Source organism: Carya illinoinensis, chromosome 11, assembly GCF_018687715.1.
Source record: "Carya illinoinensis cultivar Pawnee chromosome 11, C.illinoinensisPawnee_v1, whole genome shotgun sequence".
NCBI classification, from domain to species: Eukaryota; Viridiplantae; Streptophyta; class Magnoliopsida; order Fagales; family Juglandaceae; genus Carya; species Carya illinoinensis.
Genome location: NC_056762.1, coordinates 20379547 through 20400533, shown reverse-complemented (window position 1 = coordinate 20400533; position 20987 = coordinate 20379547). Strand labels below are relative to the sequence as shown.

The window sequence follows — 20987 nt, the reverse complement described above, 5'->3', positions numbered from 1 at the left end:
TTGACATGGATTTTGGAGCGTTGGTGTAGATTATAAGAGAATTGGCAAGAGAAGAAAAGAATATGATCTCATGGGCTTTTTCTATGATGCTCTCTGATTTCATGTGTGGTTCCTAATTATTCACACTTCACGTATGATTCCTCTTTTCTCCATAAATAATGCGTGTTTCCTTCTTTCAAAACCTATATGCTTGAAATGCACGCATATGAGATTGTGTACCTATGCTACAAGTTTAGAATTATGATGACTAGGGATTCACTCCGGTGTTTAGCATTACACTTGACGGTAACTGAATCATTATAGCTGTTTAATGAAATATTGTTCTCTTGTATAACCATTTCTGTTGAAATATTCAAGAAAAGTTTCAATTCTAGAATAGGGGACACCTTTAAGCCAGATCTCCTATTGTTTACTACTGCAATATCTACATCCCCTTTTCACGTTTAAAGTCTACATTTGCATAATCAATCTCCACCCACCTCCATTGGCAAACTCATCTCGTTAGTAGTGATCTTTATGATGTTGGTATATGGTGGGGGCTCCCAAATTAATGTTGCAGGACATTGGGAACATTTTTCTTCAATATAGAATGCAATCAGAATAGTTATTTTTAATCAAAGTGTATTAATATTATATTAGAAATACAAGAGAAAGGGTGAGGTGCTCCATACAAAAGCACCATTGTATTGATTGCAGTGTTTCGTGCCCATATTCTTAAAATAAATGATAGAAACGCCAAAGTGTAGGGAGGGGACACTTCAGCATTTTTCTTAAAGAAAATTGGCCATATTTACTTGTGAAGCCTGCGTATTGGTGAGAATAAAATGAGATAGAATGCAATCAAATCCACAATCTCAAAACATTAAACAACAGCATAATAGCTATGAAGAAGGTAATTCTAAAAGGCAATGAGAATCAAATCTAGCATTTTTTTAAGGAATCAAGGGACTTCCAACCGACATGGGCACTTGAAACTTACTTGTATATTCTAAATTACATGATTAAAGTTCACGCATACAACAAATACTAAAAGGTATCAGTGGAGGGACATAATCATCCTTTATTAAACAGTAAAATTACATTATTTAATTATCTTTGGTCGGTCCAATGCCAAACCCTCTCGTGCTGTCCATCAAGTTAACCCATCAGCCACGCAAAAGACTCGGCAAAGCAAAGAGAGAGAAAAATAGACTACGGTAAGATTAACTAATTAAATAAATGAAGATATTGAGATATCAAATTACGACAAAATGGGCTTTAATTGAATAAATAATGTTGCGACGACTATATTTTATCCAACTATTTCAAAGATAAGTTATTTAAAAGTTCTTGGCAGACTTTTATTCCTAAGGTCAATGTAATCAGTAAGAGGAAAGTCAACCTTTTCTTCCCTTTTCAACAATATAATATTTTAAAAAATAAATAAATTTTGTAAACTATAAAAATATTTTATTTTATCAATAGAGTGGTGTTAGGGTTACCGAAAATTCTACATCTTTTTTCGACTGAATAGTATGAACCTTTTTTTTTCTATTTTTTTAAACATTTTTATAAACCCATTTGAATATTTTTAAAAATAAAAAAATTGTTAAAAAAATACTTTATTAATCCTTAAGTAATGAAAATTAAAAAAAAAAAACTTATGTACAAAATAAGTATACATTTTTTTGTAGCTCTATCATTTGTGAAATAGATATTTGAATCCCCACAACTTTGACTAAGAGATAAAAACAAAAAGAGATAAGACAGATCGACTCACTCTCTTAAGAAGAAATAGACTCAGATTCCTAACAGGAGATAAACTCTTACTCTTAGAAAGGAACTGTTTCACATGACTTAGACTCCTACAAGGAAAAAACTTCGCAAAGCTAATTAGACTCCTATTACTCTAAGAAAATAACCTCTACAAATAGCTTATAGGAAATAACAAATTCTTAATTTGATTTACTATACACTTTTACTCTCATTTTATGTTTCTGACTTTGACATCAGAGATTCCATAGGACAACCAGCGCCGCCTCTTCATTTGTTGTAGGTAATCTGTGTGATAGGTGACGGTGAAACACGTCCTTAACAATTTCTTTTATCAATATACCTTTTTGTCCTCTTATAATTTCTGTCCAATAAAATATCACACTGAAGTGAAGCGGATTTAAACTAGAATATGCTGTTAGAATTAGAGAGATTTTGTCCATGTTATCGCTTTAGAATAAGAGAGATAAATACATAAAATAAATATTATATTATTTACAATTGATGGTGTGAGTTTCTTAGATGGATTGACATTCTCTATAATAAATCAATCGTTATCGCACTTTCAAGATATATTTAATATGAAGATTGTGATATTTAATGTTTTAATTCATGAAAAATATATTAAATACAGTGTGATGTACATGCTATTTATATTTTTTAAAAATTTAAAATTCCTTGAGTAAAACAATATTAAGAAATCCTAATCATTTTAAGGTAATCTTATATTTTCAATAAAGATAGTATGATTCTCTTTATTTATGTCTTGTTATCTTCTCCGTTCCTTATAATTAAAAATAAAATATATCTAAAAGGTTTCATTTGTTTTCATCGATATAATAAATAATTTTTTTTTTTTTAAATACTTATTTTCACATGGAGCTGCAGACCTCTGTCTTCACATGGTGCAACCCAAAAAGGACAAACATTGGCATGTGATGACTTCTAAACCTCCTCTCACTCTTATAGTTATCGACGCTGAAAGCATAAAAAAAAGTTAAAATATTTAATTTCATCTTTAGAATTAATTTAAGTGGAGTTGAAATGACTATTTTATAAATAATAATAAATTAAAATAATTTTATAAATAATAATAAATTAAAATAATAGAATAAATTTTGTGAATGTCACTTAATATGAATTTAGATATTAATCAAAATTTAGATATATTTATAAAAAATTAAAAAAAAATTACGAGTCTCGCATTTAAAGAAATATTAAATTAAAAAAATTATAGATATCACGTATAAAGAGGTTTTGAGTTAAAATAAATTTAGTAATTTAAGAGTTAAATTTTTATATATTACACTCAGCTTAAAATTAGGGTCAGTCCAATTACCAAAACTCAATACTTACAAAACCAATTAAAATTTTATAAAATTGTGATAAATGAGAAAAAAATTAAATAGAAAAATTATAAAATTAAAATATTGCTACAGTATAGTTTTTTAATATTATTTTTGGTTTTGTAATTTAAAAAAATTGAATTATTTTTTATATTTTGTTTAAAAATTTGAAAAAGTTAGTAATGATTAGATGAAACATTTGAAAATTTAAAATTAAAGAATATTTGTATTTTAGTGGTCTTAAAACTCTTATCTATCTTTAATTACTTAAACGCATGTCACATGTTTCTAATTGATAAATATATTGATAAAAATTTACTTCAAGTTATGTTAATCATATTTTTGCACTATATATATTACAATATATTATAAAAAAATTTTAATAATAATTCGACCCTATAAATAAATTTCTAAATCTGCCATTGATTTAGAACAAGTTTGGGATCTCATATGAGACATAAAAGTCTCATCTAATCTCGTTTTATCTCATCTTATGTTATCCCCAAAAATAATTTAAATATAAAAAGTTTCAACTAATCATTATAACATTTTCAAACTTTCAAATAAAAAATAATTTCAACTTTTTCAAATATCCAAACAAAAATATTATTATAAAATTATATTCTAACAATATTTTAATTTTATAATATTTTTTATTCAATTTTTTTTTTCAAAATAAAAAAAATATATACTCAATTCAAATTATTTGACCACTATTTACAAATTATCTTATTACTATTCACAAAATTTTCAAATCATCTCATTCTCTGACTAGCCCTTAGCCTAACATGATAACAAGCTTGTTTATGCCATGTACAAAGGCTTATAAACATGGATATTTTAGTATAATTCTTTCAAAATCTGATGATGCACTTTCTACTTCAAGAATCTTGACAATATTTGAACAAAGATAAGCGCTAATTTTGTATTTGGGTTTTGAATACGTAAGTTTGGTAGAAAGTAGTTGTCATACTAAAAATAAATATATTTGAACAAAGATGTTAAACATATCTCATGTACAATAAATTAACACAATTCAATAAACATAAAACATAAATAAAAATCCATATATTTATTTAGGATGATTCTCATTATATTTTATAATACTTAATTTAGGTGAAAGATTCCTCGTTTTCTTCACTCGCTCAAATAGAGCGTGATGCGCACGTGCATCCTATATGTAGTATCAGTGCCCCAGGCGTTTCCAACTTTGCTGTCGACTTCTTTGGAACAAACTGTTTTCAGTGAAATTGGCCGTGAATTTCTCGGGATTGTAGCGGTTGAAAGTCCATCGCAGCCGTCCGATCAACCCCCAACTTCTCTCTCTCTCTCTCTCTCTCTCTCTCTCTCTCTCTCTCTCTCTCCGTCCCTCTCTTAAAGCCTCTCTATCTGGAGGATTTTCTCTGGAATCTGAATCCCCGGCCAATTTTTAGGTCGGTAAGTTTCTCATCCTTCGCTGATCTTTTGTTGTTTTTTTATTTGGGGTCAATTTTGGGTTTGTGAGGGTCTTTGAAGTTATTTTATTTTTGAGCAGTGTGGTTTTAGAATTTAGGTATGGGGTTATTTTATTTTTTCAAATAGGCTGATTGGAAAGGATTGCTATATGTTTGGCTTCTGAGAAAACTAATCAATATAACGGAAATAAATGCTTAAATGTTCGATCTGTCGGTCTCCTTCTTCATGCCATTGTTCGGAGTCATTTTTTAAATAAAGCTAGATGCACCGGATTCTGCCCCATCGTAATTATTGTATTTGAAAAGAGTAAACATAATCACTTAAACCCCGTTTGTCTCTGGTAAAGTCTGGGAAATTTTTTTTGAGGAACGATAGTTGCTTATTCGTATAAAATTTCCATACAATTACAATATCATAAGAAGTCTGCGCTCTAAGCAACCGGACAGAACTTTAGGGTTGTCTCTTCCCTCTAAATTATTTGAACGATGTAACGATCTTTTTTTTTTCTGATTATATTTCTTTGATTTTTATAGGGCTTTCTTGGACTCGTATTGAATATGATGAGCTTGTGAGTCCTGGGTTATATCTTTTAATTTGGGAGTCGAGGGGTTAGCAATTTTAGCAGGTTGTATCCCCCTTCCCTTCGTTACCCATCCGTTATCTCTCTCCTTCCGATCGCTGCCTCGCGCCGGAACAGCACAGTCGATTCAGCTCCTTGCAGGTACAGCCTCTCCATAGTTTATTTTCCATTTTCATGTGCAGCGATATTTTGGGATTATAATTCTGATTCCTTTATTTGTGGTTTTTGACCGTGTGTATGTGGATTTGATCCTTAAATGTAACTTTTGGTGGGTTTCGGTTTTTATTTGTATAAGATGTTGGGAATTTGGACCTCCAAATTCACCCCCCTAGGATCTACCCTTTGCAGGAATAACAAGAAAAATAGAGAAATAATAACAACACAAGAAATTAACGTGGAAACTCCAAAACAGGAGAAAAAACCACCAGACCCAGAGAAGAAAATTCACTGTGTGAAAAATTGTTACAATCACACAATTTTTCTCCTCACCACACCTACAAAGCTACCCCACTAGTAAAACTTTAACTTTACACCTCTTCCCTTTTTACAAAAAGTTAATAGAGGAATTTAACTAAAGTCAAAAGTTACTAGATAAGCTTTCAACTGATGCACCTAAACTAAGAGGCTAAGCCCCTTATTTATAGCCTTAAGTTTTGCCCCTCACTTAATAACCCACCGGTGTGGGACTAAAAAGAAGCAAAAACTCAACAATCTCCACCTTGCGACTTTGACTGGTCCCACAGCCAAGCTCCACCTCAATGAAGATCTTCATAGCTTTCGCTATCATGCTTCACCATAAAAGCATATCCACTCAGAATAAACCAATTCCAAGCATTTCACTTCGGCCCATGTCGAAAACAACATTGCTGAAAATTATGGTGTAACTTCCACGTTTGGCTTTCCTGGAAATTCATCAGCCATCGACATGAATTTCCACCACACACCCTGCATCAATGCCAAACCAATGCCTGTGTGCAAACTTGTGGACCCGCTAATATTAACACATCCTCTATCATGGCAACTTTGGGAATTAGCGGCATGCCATGAGGATGTACATGTCTCTTTTTAAAGATCAAAATCTTCCATGGAGAGAGACAATATTAGCATCAATATCAGTATCTCCATTTACTGACTTGGAGCCACTTGCCGAACCTGCTCCAGCTCTTGGACAATTTTTCTTGACGTGCCCAGATTGTCCACACCCCCAGCAGACTACTTTCTTCTTCATGGAGTTCTTCATCTTCCCATTTCCAGCTGCTACCATCGCTAAGTTCTCAAGTGGAACATTACTTCCACTACTTAGTCTTCTCTCTTCAGAAAAGATTTTACTGGTAACCTCTGAAAAAATTATTTTCTCCTTCCCATGTATCAAAATAGGTTTCATGTGCTCATAGGAAGGTGGAAGAGACCAGATGAATCTTAAGGCTTGATCCTCATCATCAATTTTAACTCTAATAGCTTCTAGCTCAGCGACAATGCCATTGAGAACACTTAAATGATCTGAAATAGTTGTACCTTCACTTATCCGCAGTGTATGAAACTGCTCCTTCAGGTACACACGATTTGAGACGCCCTTCGTCTGATACAACTCTTCAAGTTTTTCCCAGAGTTCCTTTGCCGTAGATATTCCATGCACATTTGCAAGAACATTTTTGGCCAAGCACAGACGTATCGCACTTGCTGTTCTCAAATCCAGATCCTCCCAATCTTCATCGCTCATTTTAGATCTGCTCCTTTCACCAGTCACACTAGTACCAGTGCTGACTTCAGGTGCTGGTCTGCCCTTCAATGCCTTGTGTAATCCTGATTGAATCAAGACATCCTTGACTTGTACTTGCCACAAGCCAAAATTGATTCTCCCATCAAATTTCTCCACCTCAAATTTGACAAGATTTGAAGGCCTACTTCCTGACATTGCTTTGATGAATTTACTGTAGAAATGAATAGTACCTCACTAAGTCAGTTCCCAGGAAAGATTGGAGGGTCACAATGGACACACTTAAAATTTCCAATCTTCTAGACAGAACCTCCTTAGACTGTACGTATCCACACTACCACACCAAAGCTCCACCCCACAAAAAGAGCCTAGTGGCTCTGATACCAATTGTTGGGAATTTGGACCTCCAAATTCACCCCCCTAGGATCTACCCTTTGCAGGAATAACAAGAAAAATAGAGAAATAATAACAACACAAGAAATTAACGTGGAAACTCCAAAACAGGAGAAAAAACCACCAGACCCAGAGAAGAAAATTCACTATGTGAAAAATTGTTACAATCACACAATTTTTCTCCTCACCACACCTACAAAGCTACCCCACTAGTAAAACTTTAACTTTACACCTCTTCCCTTTTTACAAAAGGTTAATAGAGGAATTTAACTAAAGTCAAAAGTTACTAGATAAGCTTTCAACTGGTGCACCTAAACTAAGAGGCTAAGCCCCTTATTTATAGCCTTAAGTTTTGCCCCTCACTTAATAACCCACCGGTGTGGGACTAAAAAGAAGCAAAAACTCAACATAAGATGTTCTGGTCGAATTTATTTTCCGCAAATACTGTTTTGGTAACTAAAATATTGCATGCTAGGGTTTTTGAACCCATGAACAAGTCCATGATTCTTCATTACTTTATTCTACACAATTACCAACTATGAAGCTTTCTTTCAATACTAAAAGCTTTCAGATTTGATCCCTAATATCTGAATTCTATCACTAAAAGTGCTGGTCAGGGCGTTTTGGAGTAGGAAAACTTGTATTAGAATAATTGTATTTTATTTTACTTTTTTCATATTGAAACGAAAACAATAGTAGGCTGAACCTGTGAGGCGATGAGATTGACTCTGGCGTGGCTAGAGTGAAATATGCATACAGATGACGTTTTCCCAAAATTGTTTTTTTTTAAGAGGGGGGGGGGGGGGGGGGGGGGGGGGGGGTGTTGATCAGGTGCCATCTTGTTTTAGTTGAAAATCAATGGGAGACTGGTTGTTTTATAGGACCTGTTTTAGGCCAGGTCCTAACTGAAGATATTCTCATTTGAGTCTAGTTCGATTATTTGGCTTAACCAAGTTTTTTTCCTTTACATTTTAAAAGGCAGAAATAAGATTAATTCCAATGCTGGATTTTCTGTTTTTTTTTTTAATTGATGATTTTAGTGATCCAGTTTGAGTTTTTGCATTTTGTTCTATTTTTTGACTTGTTCTCAAATTTAGTGAATATGTGTGAATTTGGATCAATTAACTGACTAATTATTGTTGTTTTTCCGCATGGTGGTGTTTGAATTTTGATTTTAATTGCAAGGTTAAGATGGTTTTGCTGATATATTGTAGTGAGGCCTTGGCATAGGCGCTTGTTTGGTGGTGGAGACCCTTCCTCCCTTATTCTCCTGTAAATGGGCTGTTTCCAGTCTACAGGAAGAAGACAGGTCCCTGGACATGAGGACCCAGTAGTTCTCGCTTCCCAAACAGCTTGTAAGTTGCTCCTTCACTGTTTTATTGCCAGCATACACCATCCACAATGTGCATTTTTGCAATGGTTGACCTTACGACATGTAAATGTTGTGAATTTTCTAAATTCTAATATTTGAGAGGCTTGGGGTTTCAGCAAAGGAAAATTAACCTAGTGAAATTTAAATGAAGTTATACAAATTTGTAACAGACCAATTTTTTGTTCAAAACACAGTTAATTAATCTTTTAATTAATCAACATTTAAGTGCTTAAAACACAATCACCAATTTGTGTTTGTGTGCAAGCGTGTTGTTTAATTTTGTTTTGATATAATCTTAGTTAAGAAAAGATAACTACTGGAAAAACAAAATAAAGCTGTGTGAGGCCACACGTTATATTTATATATCATAGTTATTGTTATAGTAATGCTAGAAGCCCAAATAGTTGGTTTGCAACTCATTTAGACTTGGCTATGGGAAGACATTATTTAATAAACCTATAGGTAATTATAAATTACAAAACATATTAATGATAAATCTTAATTTAGCTTTATTCTCATTCCTGTTATTTTTTAATCTCAACTCCTTTCACTTATTGTGGCTGTCCATGCCAATGTGAGCAATATTTTAACTTTCTGTGTTGATTATGTCACAATATTATTGTTTGTGACATATTTTGAAGCACTGAAGTTTTTGGGTGAAGAATCTTGTAAGGGATGGGAACATTTGTAATGTTTTATTTTAGTTCTGTTTCGCTTTAACATGTATTTAGGTGTACTAACTTGTATACATCCTGTGTACTTGGGCTATACCTGTCTACTTGGAATAAAATCTCTTATTGACTATCAAAAAAATATTATCTTTTGTTTTACCCTCTTTAGGAATACAAAAAGAACTCTTGATAAATCTCCATTCACAATTTTTGCTTTGTATATTTAAGCTTTCTTGGGTTTGATAAGTCATAGGTTCGATGGATAGTTTGTATCTTCTATTATGATCATCTGGAAATGGTAGATGCTGGAAATGGGAGATGTGTGGCTGCATTAGAAAAATAAAAGAAATAAATGGCATGTCTGACTGGACTTTAAGATCATTCTCTGAGTTTTGATAATGACTAGATATGAATTATGTTATTTCATGCATCTCAGTATTACTCCTCTTTATATGACTTTCAATATAGTGTTTCTCTTCATTGGCTTTAATGTCTTCATCGTGTTGTTCTTTTATGATACTTCAGTCAGTGTTAGTGAAGTTGAAGCACTTTTTGAGCTTTTCAAGAGCATCAGCAGCTCTGTGATTGATGATGGGTTGATAAACAAGGTATGACTGCTTGTAACCAAGGACTCCTCTCCACAATTCATTTATCGTATTGCATTGCCCACCATGCTACTTTTACCTAATTTGCTTTTTTCTTTCTTTTTACTTTTTGTATCCTTTTTGTGTATTATTGTAATATCCTTTTTTTGAATAAAAATAAGGTGGTTTGTTTTCTTCTGTGCCCATTTTTGGATGGCAACAGACTTGTGCTGTCGGTTACCCTATTTTTGTAATTGATGTTTCCTTTAATTAAGCCATGGGCCTTTACCACCTAACTTGCACAGGCAGCCACCCCTGACTGCAAATACATGCATTCCTATTCCATTATATTGACGATGAAGAAGGGGTTTGGCAGTCATATCCAAATATTGAATCTTCCACAATGCTCTCTCTGTGGTTTTTCATACAAGGCCCCCACTGAACAAGACTTCTTAACAAGTAGTATTGAAAGGGCCCAAGAAATAAGTTTCCTATTAAAAGGCATCTTTAGAAATGAAAAGTACTTATTTATTTATTTTTTTGATAGGTAGAAATGAAAAGTACTATATATTAAGAATGGCAAAAAACAATTTATTACCTTTTAAGGTGATATGTAAAGAGCAAGTGTTATAGTATAATTGAGGAAAAATAGAGAATTATATGAAGATCAATTGAGGCATCTACAATGGTTAGTGCAATGAATGATACAAATATATTGCATCAAATAAAGATCCAGAGAGGCAGTTTTGTCTCCTGAAAGCCATCTGTGCAGTAAAAAGGAATAAGATCGAAAGAAATTAGGTGTTGTGAAAAGCACTCTACCATGTAGAGAGGTTAAAAGGAATCATAGAGATTGGACTTTTTGTCTATAATTTTAATTCAATTTAATCTTCTATTTTTTTTTCTATGATTCTTATTCTTCTGTTCTCTTTCTCACCTTGCATTTTTCCTCCATTCTTGATGATGAGACAACACACTTGATTGACAATTGTTTTCTTATAGGTACATCAAGTTATTTCTTCAACTCAAAGTTGTTTTGAATAATTACAATATAAGAAGGTTAAAACAAGAATTTCCAAGCCATCATTTCCAAGTTTTTTAAGATAATGTTTAAAAAAAGAAAAGAAAAGAAACTAATTCTCAAAGAGAAATAATGAGCTATTAAAGAAGGATCTTTTTTTTTTCACATGCATTGTTTAGAGATTCTCAATAAAACTTTTGTTTAACGACAAAAAAATAATACCATAACATTTGTTTCTGCAAAATGAAACTTTTTAAAACTACAATTGATGAGATCCTACTTGTGTTTGATTGTGTCATAAAAAAATATAAAGGGATCGGTTATATTTTGTCTATTGAAAGTGATATGTTGTTACAAATCAAACAAAAGAAATTTTATTAATAATGTTGCATCTTAAAAAAGGAGAAAAAAATTGAAATCAAACCTCTAACATTAAAAAATCTAGAATTGTCTTATTTATATTTTTCGATTTAGTTCTCAATTTATATCAGGACTTGGGAATGTGGTGTGAAGATCTTAAGTTAGAATGAGATACTTTATATTTGTGTTGTATATGCAGGAAGAATTTCAGCTGGCACTCTTCAAGAACAGAAAGAAAGAGAATCTCTTTGCGAATCGGGTATTATATCTTCTTGTTTGCATTTTACATAAACATTTAGATGGAGATTGTGGAGCTTTTAGTAACATTTTACCATTGAACCAGTACTACTGGAATTAAAGCCAAATGTAGATGCTTGAAATTTTTAAATAACCTATGATGGGTATATTCTTCACTTCATTTCATCTTTTTCTAATGGTGATTACAAAAACTGAGGTCGACCTTCTACTGGAAATGTAAACAATATGATGTATTAATATTTCATTAATTATCTTCTGGTGCCTAGTAATTAATTTGATTAGTTTAGCCTAGTAAATGGAAAACAAGGTTTGGGTTCTGATTTGCTGCTGCAAGACAAACATTTTTCATTTTATATTTTTTTAATTGAGTTGGAGGTCATGGCTGCTGTTTATCTCACACAGAGAGAAAAAAGGCGGAATTTTGAATATAAAATAAAGAAAAGAAGATAAAAATTGTTGTCAACTTAATACTTATTCTGTGAATTATTTTTCTTTTATGTTTACCTTGATATGCTATCAATGGCTCCTTACAATCAATTATGGTGGTTTTGAAATTGGAGTAATTCTGCTTGCAGATCTTTGATCTGTTTGATGTTAAGCGGAAGGGAGTCATAGACTTTGGTGACTTTGTCAGATCACTTAATGTCTTCCATCCTAATGCCCCTCAAGAAGACAAGATTGATTGTAAGTTTCACAGATATGAAATATTTACATTCAATTGCAAAGTATATAGGACTGTTGCGATGTGTAGTTGTATACATACACTTACATGTATTTAGAATTTTATATAACTTTACTGAAAACTATTGGGTGGTCTTGTTCTGCAGTTTCATTTAAACTCTATGATTTGGATGGTACGGGCTATATTGAGCGCCAAGAGGTCTGTTGTTAGTTTACAATAATATTTGTTGTTAACTTTGCATGCAAATTCAGGACCCTTTTGCTTGTTTGCTATGGTTAGCCTTATTGCAAAAGAGGATTTTATATGGATTTTGGCAGGTCAAGCAAATGTTAATTGCTCTTCTTTGCGAGTCTGAAATGAAGTTGGCTGATGAGACCATTGAAATAATACTGGATAAGGTGAGTTGTGGTTGCTGACATCCTAAATTTTGAGGTATAAACTGTTACATGAATATATGCCTGTTCTAGATGAGCCTTCTTTAAACCTTGTTGAAGCCTACGAATTATATATATATATAGATATATATTATCCTTCTGCGCACGGGTGGTTATTTGTTGTATATGGCTAGACAATGAGAGCTAGCCCCCGACTGCCCTGTAGTTCCCTCATTTCCTGGGTAGGAGGGAATCCATCTGTCTTTTGTACAACAGCATGGACCGACGTGTTGGTCCAGTGGTTCAGCCTTGTAAGTCTTTACAGTGGTCTTTGGTTTGAGTTCCTGCATCACCGCTTTGCCCTTTGTTTTTACTTACGAAAAAAAGTCTTTTGTACAACAGCAAGAAATTTACTAGCTACAATAGCCGTTATTTAACTCCTAGGGGTTGGATCAAGTGGTAAGAGCTTTAGACTGCGTTTGGGCAATGAGGTAATATCAAATATTCTGTGAATAGTAGTGAAAAAATAATGATAAAATATTGAATAGTAGTGAATAGTAATAAAAAGTAATGAAAAGTAGTTGAAAAGTAAATGATAAAATAATGAATAGTAATGAAGTATCAGAATACTCTAGTACCCAAACAAGCTCATCTTGGCTGTAGGCACCCTTCAGCTCTAAGGTTTGAACCTTTGGGTATAAATAATTTCTAGGGATCACGGTGAGAAACCGATGATTTACCTGATCCGTGTAATGGGGATGAGTTAGACAAGTCTGTCCTTCAACTGGGTAAAGGCATGTTGTGTTTGCACTGTCTCTTGGATTTTTTACCTTAAAAAAAGATAGTAAGAGTCTAGGTTTAACTCTTTTCTTTTTTCATCCTACACTCCAATACCACTCTAGAGGGGTTGGATAAGACACAGCAGGACATATTTCGTCTCCTCAATATGTTCCCAATCATCCATTAAAGTTTCATAAAGCACCTAGATTGTCAAAAACAAATGTAGAAAGATTCTGCTTTGTGATTTTCTGGGATATTTATGGTATTAGAATTAATGATTTGCTTTTTCACTTATTATTTTTGTCTTTGGTTTTTATTTTGTCCATTATATCATGAACAATGATTTTACCATGGAGCTCATAATGTTTATGGACAGACATTCTCGGAAGCTGATGTGGACCAAGATGGGAAGATAGACAAGTCCGAGTGGCATAACTTCGTTATTAAGAATCCATCATTATTAAAGATCATGACCCTCCCCTATCTGAGGTATGAGACCAATTATTTTTGTTGGGTATTAATCTATTTTAATGACTATCTAGTTCTCATCTCACTATATATATTTTTGTTGAATTAAATGCAGGGATATAACAACGACATTTCCAAGTTTTGTGTTTAATTCTGAGGTTGATGAGATTGCTACGTGAAAGAAAGGAATAAATAGCTTAGGAATACCATGAATTTAGTGTGGTAGATATTTCGATGTAATTCTTTGAGCAATTGAACAACAAACATTGTGAGAGGCAAAAGAAAGAAAGAGTTCATTACTCCTTTTCAGAACGAGTAGGTAAGGTTGATGTGAAGCCGAGGAAGCTTATATGAAGCTGAGGAGGCTTATATCCACCAGCAGAAGAAGGGTGTAGTCGCAGCATTCAGATGGCTAACTCTGGCGATTGTAAAACGTTATATTAGTTTGGAAATTCGTAGCCAATTTTCTTTTTGATAGTATTAATTAAAATTGTAAATTTTTTTTTTTTTTTTTTCAATGGATCATTGCAGGGCCATGATTCAAAGCTTTTACTGCCTTAGTCTGTTTGCAAAGGGCAATTTTTAATTTTATTTTGTTTTCCTTATGAGATCTATTGGAATGGTATGGCCATCAGATTTTATAGAGGAAAGTGAAGTTACAAGCAAATGCATTTATAGTTAATGTGTCAAGAGTAAGGGGTAGCACTTATAGAGCCCAACATTGCAAAAAGGCCCAAGCAATTGTATCACTATCCACGGTCCAATATGGCCACTACAACACGGGCTGCACAGTAAGCAGTTTCATTTTAGGACATGATATAAGAACAACTAAATTACAATTCAAATACAAATTTCATTTAAAAATGATTTTTCTTCACGTTGATACAATCTTTTTTGAAAATACAATGGCTCAAAACAAAAGAAAAATCTAAATTTTAATGCTTAATTGTAATTTAGTTGTAATTTTGTTGTTCTAACAAAATACTTTTTTTTTATAAAGGGATTTTATAAAAGTAAACTTAAAATTAATGTAGCATGTTAGATTGTAAAATTACTTTTATTATAAAGAAAATTTAACGTAATATATGAAGTCATATTTACTTTTGCGGGATATTTTTGTATCCATAGCTATTTTCCGATTTGACTTTGACAACCAACTAAGACTAAGGCTTGGTTTAATTATATAGATGAGATATAATTAGATGAGATAAAAGTTAGAAATTAAATAAAATATTGTTAAAATATAATTTTTATTTTGAGATTTAAAAATGTTAAATTGTTTATTATATTTTATATAAAATTTTGAAAAAATTATAATGATTAGATAAGATCTTATCTCCCAAACCAAATCAAGCCTAAGTTTATATCGAACCCCATTTAATATATAAATGTAAGTTGAGGTATTAATAACATATCTATAATAAAAAGCTTCATTTATGTAAAAGATTATAGGCATCAAACAAAAAAATTGTTTTCAGAAAAATATTGTCAAGTGACAACTGAATACCATAAAAAAAATTATTTTCTTGAAACATAATTATAGGCACCAAGAGTTTTCTGTAAAATATTTGTTTTAAATAGAAAGAAACTAATTCTAAGGCCTTGTTTGGTTATACAGATAAGATGAGATGAGATAAAAGTTAAAAGTTAAATAAAATATTATTGTAATATTATTTTTAATATTATTTTTATTTTCAAATTTGAAAATATTGAATTATTTATTATATTGTATGTGAAAATTTAAAAAAATTATAATGATTAGATGGGATGATTAGATAGTTTGTATAATGAAACGAGAGGGCTAAAAGCCTAAAACTAGGCCTGTTCATTCGGGTTCCGACCCGGGAATCCGGGTAGACCTAAACCGAAACCTGGATTGCAAATCCGGACCGGATTAGCCCGGGTCAGAAACGGGCCGGAACCCGTATGAATCCGGGTATTCTAGGTTCTAGATTGAAACCGGGTTTTTGTTTTTTTTTTTTAACCCATATAAAAGCCTAAATGTATCCAATATTTTCACATATAGCTCTGATTTTTTTATAAAAAACAAAAGAATAAATTTGATTGTGCACTTTAGAGGTTGAAAAATATCATCAACTCCTATATCTAAGTTCCACTTAATTTGCCACACAATAAAAATGCATGTAAAAAAAAAAAAAAATCCAATATTCATCTATGCAAGTATGCATGCATTACAATACAATCCACTACATAATATATTATTTGTTATTTATACATTACATTACGAAATACTAAATTACAATATATGAATTACAAAATCAGTAATTTGATTTCCACACCAAATAGCAACTTCAAAGTGATTGGCCTGAAAGTGATCCTGCAAAAAATGCAAAAAATAAAATAGAATGAAAATGGCATAAATCTGAAAGCAACACATCCTACAAATCCTATTAAATTGGGGAATAATAGATTAGCACAAGTTATGGAAAGAAAAAATCTGCTCAAAGAATAAAAAGGTCTTAAGCGGCTCTTTCTTGAACATTTATATATACCATATACATATATTACTTATAAACCTTCAGGTCAAAACTAAATATCCACATTCAAAAGTAATTCCTGAAAAAGTTGGACACAGTTGATACTTACTAGTACTGATTGTAAAATGTTACTGAATCTGTCTCTGTTTTTTTCCCATCATCATTTCAATTCCAATGGTAAAACGCGTGGGTCCCACCACAAATCTTAGTCCTTATTCAACAAGTATTTTGAAGTCAATAATTGATACAGTTTATTTATTCATCCAAGAACTATTATCTGATATGGGTTTCACTATTAGCAAGCATGAAACAGCACTAATTGAGGAGCCAAAATAACAATATTATTTTCATTATCTTTTCCTTTTTGGTGAAGGGGTTGGCTTGTATGTCCAAATTGGTACTTGCCTTATAATTAGTTCCCTAAAAGAACTACTCTATTCCACAACCCCATTAATTCATGGTCCTTTTCAACTTGCCTAACAGATGAACAGCCTTAAATCCTTTTACACAACCTTCACCTAAGAATATTCTCAAGCAGCTGCTCTATCTCTCCACAACCAAGAAAGAAAAACAACCCATACAGATCTATCACGACAGAGCAAAAAAAAAAAAAAACAATATGGCAGATAACAAATATATAAAACCATGACTATATTTTTTCTTACAACTCCTCCTCAGATGTGTATAAACTCCTAATCATTTGTTTCTTTAAATTTTCTGGTTTCTATGTGTGTTCTTTTTTAAGAAGCATGACCCTCCTTGCTTCCCTTCAAGAATTAGAACCCATCAAAATTCAAGATTCTATGTTTGAGTATACAGCAATATTTCGATATGTAGTTAAAATAACTACTGATAAACCAACAAAAACATTTTGAGTTATTCAAAACAAGACAAAACAAAAGCAGAGAGACCCAGTTCACCAGATCTGCACAAAACTAGCACACATCGAAGTTGAAGGTTACGTTACAGAGCAACCAAATAAACTAGCAAGAAAAACCCCATAGTGCTGTTTTACATGCTATAAAGTAGCTTTCCTTGTCTGTCAGAGTACAATATAAATCATTGAGTTGTGATTTTAAAAGATAGGAACTAACTCATGATCATCTTAATTAGGATCTTGCATAAAGAAGCTGCCCGGGACAAATCCTAGCTAAAACACATATTCTTCTTCTTCTTCTTATATATATATATATATATATATATATATATAAGTGTTTTTTTTTTAAGTGGATCACAAAAAAAAAAAAGAGAAAAAGAAACTTTTACAAAACTTTGCAACCAGAGATTATATCTAACATTATTTTTAACTAGTCTCTAAGAGTCCATGTTGAACAATCATCTTAATGCATGACCGGATCACTAGTGGTCATGAAGCTGTTGTACAAGTACTCAATATTCCCCATCATGTGGTGATGTTCAATTTAACTTAAAAGTTTTATGTAATCTAATTAGCTCTAACTGATTATATCTCAAGTGTACAGATTTTTTAATTCAAGTAGTGTTCTGTAATATATAGACAATCAGATTTGGTCTGTCCAGGATCCAAAACAAAACAAAACGTAGAACAATATATGCTAATGGATCGAGAATCTATCATACTACAGATAAATTAGGGCATGAATATGCTACTGATATTCAGGGATGTCCCATTAAAAAACTGAACAAATCTTCTCAACCAAAGAAAATGTAAAACTTATTAAAACAAATCCAAAATCAACAAACTAAGAAGAAAGAAAACAAACAAAAAATGCTAGCGGCAGTCTAAGCTAAACAAACCCATTTAAATTTTTCGAATGGGTAACCATAGATGCAGAAACTATAGACACGAAATGAGCAAAACAAGATAAATCAACTAACAAAAGCATCTAGGATGAAGACGGTGGAATTACAAAAGCATCTACTTACATATATCGGCACGAACGAGGATGAAGACAAGGCACGAGGATGAAGACGACGGCTAGAGTTTCGGAGAGATTGAGAGAGGGACAACAACTAGGGTTTCAGAGAGATTGAGAGTGTTTTCGGCGCAGAGATAACAGATAGGGAGGGGGAGAGAGTGAGAATAAATCGCGGGTAGGGTTTTTTTTTTTTTACTTTATATATAAACCCGGTTAACCGGGTTATAATACGGAACTCGGGTTTCATACCCGAGTCCGGACCAGGTTATACGGTTTTTGTAAATACGGGTTTCGGCCTGGATTTGACCCGAGCCGAAAACCGTAATCGGAAATCTAGATTCCGGGCCGGGCCGGATTTTATCCGGCCCGTATGAACAGTCCTACCTAAAACCCTACAAATATCTAAATAATATTTTTTAAAGAGTTTTGCTACTCATCATCCCTATACACCACACTTATTTTTATTTTATTTTTATAATTTGTTGATTTTTTTATTTTTTTTGGTTTTATTCTTCTTAAACTAATTAAACTCTTCTACCCATCATCCATACATCATACATTTGTATAGAGAAAAAATAAAAATAAAAATAAGTGTAGTGTATATACAGTATGTAGCGATGATGAATAGAACTTTTAATTTTAAAAGTATATCTACGGCCTTTGATGGAGTGATTTATATTTTTCTTTTAAAAATTCTTTTTGACAGAGTTCTAAACAATTTCTAATTTGGTTTGTGATGATTTGAATTACTCGAATCATGATCAGCCGTACCGAGATTAAGATCTAAGGAAACAAAAAGTTACTTCGGTATACTTAATTAAACTCATATTCACGTAATCTTTTACTTATCAATCCTATATGACTTGGTGAATGTGTTGTAAAGAATAGTTTAATCTGGTATCGTGTTTTTGTAGGCTTCTAATTATCTTTTGCAACTCTCGTGCAAATTCTTTGAAAAAAAAAAAAAATAGAACTCATACGAGAATCTCACATTTTCATAATAGGTCTCACATTTTCTTCAAATGGTCTACATGAAACTTGTACAATTTAAATTTGCATATTGTATTACTGATTAAAGAAATGCAATCAATATCCATTTGTCCATCATTATTTGTTCGAGAATACTTCGTGTTGGCGTATGCATTGCTTTGATAAAAAGGAGACCGAGAAAAAAAGAAGATAGAAATAAAAGAAGAATAAGGTTAGAAAAAATTGTAAAAAGATACCTTAAGAGAAGAGAAAAAGCCCAACAATAAAAACTTTAGACCTCGGATCCAATCCTCCATTTCTCTCTAAAATGTGTCATCGTCTCTCCAAACCCATACTTTCAATCAATCTAGTAAAAGTGTCCATGAGTGGGGGGAGGAGTTTCGTTTCCTCCCTCCCTCTCCTCCCTTCTAAGCCATGGGTGAAAAGTTTTGGTATTTTTTTTCTTCTTTTGGAGAAAAAATGGTGTATTTATCGCTTTCTAGCATCCTTGAACTACGCCTGCCATACCATCCAATTCTCAGGCCACCGATCTATAAGGAGCAAGAAGCGGAGTTGAAGAAATAAGGGGTTAAGTGTGCCTCATGCGTTGCCCCAAGTGGAGCTGGAGCCTTCCACACGTGAAGCTCCACAATTCCTGGGCTTTAGTTCTTCAAGATTTGACCATCTACACCCCTCCACAGGCGTCATGTGGGCCCCAAGTTTCGATACAATTCTTCGTATTTCTCGAATGCCTATGAAACTATCATCAAGTCATCCATCCGTTCTCACTTTTCTTATTGTTGTCCCTAAAGTTTCGAGTCAAGTTACTCACCTATCCAAGTATGTGGAGTAGGATACAAAGACATTCTTCACTTGCAACGATTGATCCAGAAGTCGGGTAACTCCATCTACGACAGCTTTTCACAATTTTAGTAGATACCTTGGACAAACCTCTTAGAGGACTACAAAATAACCATCTTTATAGTTGGTCTTCTCTTGGAATACCATATTGCAATCTATTGGCCACGAGAACATGCCACATATACTACTCTGTTAGTCCCAATTTCATATCCCTATATGGAGATGTATTGGCAAAAACTAGAGTAGGAAGCCGATTGATGAGATAGGTGGCAGTTAAGAAGGCATCAACCCAATACTTGAATGGGAGTTTGGATTGTGCAAGAAGAGACAAACCAGTCTCAGTGATATGCCTGTGCTTTCTTTCAGAGATCTCATTTTGTTCAGATGTATATGGACAGGTTAGACGATGGAGGATACCATGTGTTTCAAGGAATGTTTTGAATGAGGTTGAAGTATATTCTCCTCCATTATCAGTTTGGAACTTTTTTATTTTGTAAGAGTATAATTTTTCAACCAAACACTTGAACTTAATAAAACACATAGTAACATCTAATTTGTAATGCAAAGGAAAGAGCCATGCAAAGCGAGAGAAGTCATCAATAAAAATTACATAGAATTTGCACCCACTTACAGAAGAAACAGGGGAGGTCCACAAATCCGAATGGATTAATTCCAAAGGAGATGTAGACCTACTAGTTGACTCACTAAATGGAAGTTTGTGACTCTTGGCCACTTGACAAGATTCACAAAGTTTAATAAACCTAAAGGAACTTGAGAGAGATAACATAAAACTATTAACTAATTGATGAAGAACAGGTGCAGAGGGATGGCCCAATCTTGAGTGCCAAACTTTGATTGGTGCTTTGACTCCTAGCAATGCAGTGGAAAAGGGAGGAGAGACAGGCCTTGTGGAGGTTTTATTGAACTGAAAATGCTACAAATAAATGG

The 20987-nt window shown here is 32.8% G+C and overlaps 1 protein-coding gene across 5 annotated transcripts; it reads left to right on the top strand.

The window, feature by feature from the left end:
• The first annotated feature begins 4290 nt into the window (after nucleotides 1-4290).
• Nucleotides 4291-14318, top strand: LOC122282092 (calcineurin B-like protein 9). 5 transcript variants are annotated; one of them, XM_043094037.1, is made up of 10 exons: nucleotides 4291-4535; nucleotides 5087-5274; nucleotides 8435-8598; nucleotides 9812-9894; nucleotides 11451-11510; nucleotides 12085-12193; nucleotides 12337-12389; nucleotides 12509-12589; nucleotides 13722-13834; nucleotides 13929-14318. In XM_043094037.1, exons 3-10 carry the CDS (start codon nucleotides 8520-8522, stop codon nucleotides 13990-13992), a joined length of 642 nt encoding a protein of 213 aa, XP_042949971.1. In that variant the 5' UTR covers nucleotides 4291-4535; nucleotides 5087-5274; nucleotides 8435-8519; the 3' UTR covers nucleotides 13993-14318. The 5 variants fall into 5 exon arrangements, with proteins under 5 accessions (XP_042949971.1, XP_042949969.1, XP_042949968.1 ...); XM_043094035.1 differs by having other exon boundaries at nucleotides 8429-8598; XM_043094034.1 differs by having other exon boundaries at nucleotides 4292-4531; nucleotides 8458-8598.
• The last annotated feature ends 6669 nt before the right edge of the window (nucleotides 14319-20987 follow it).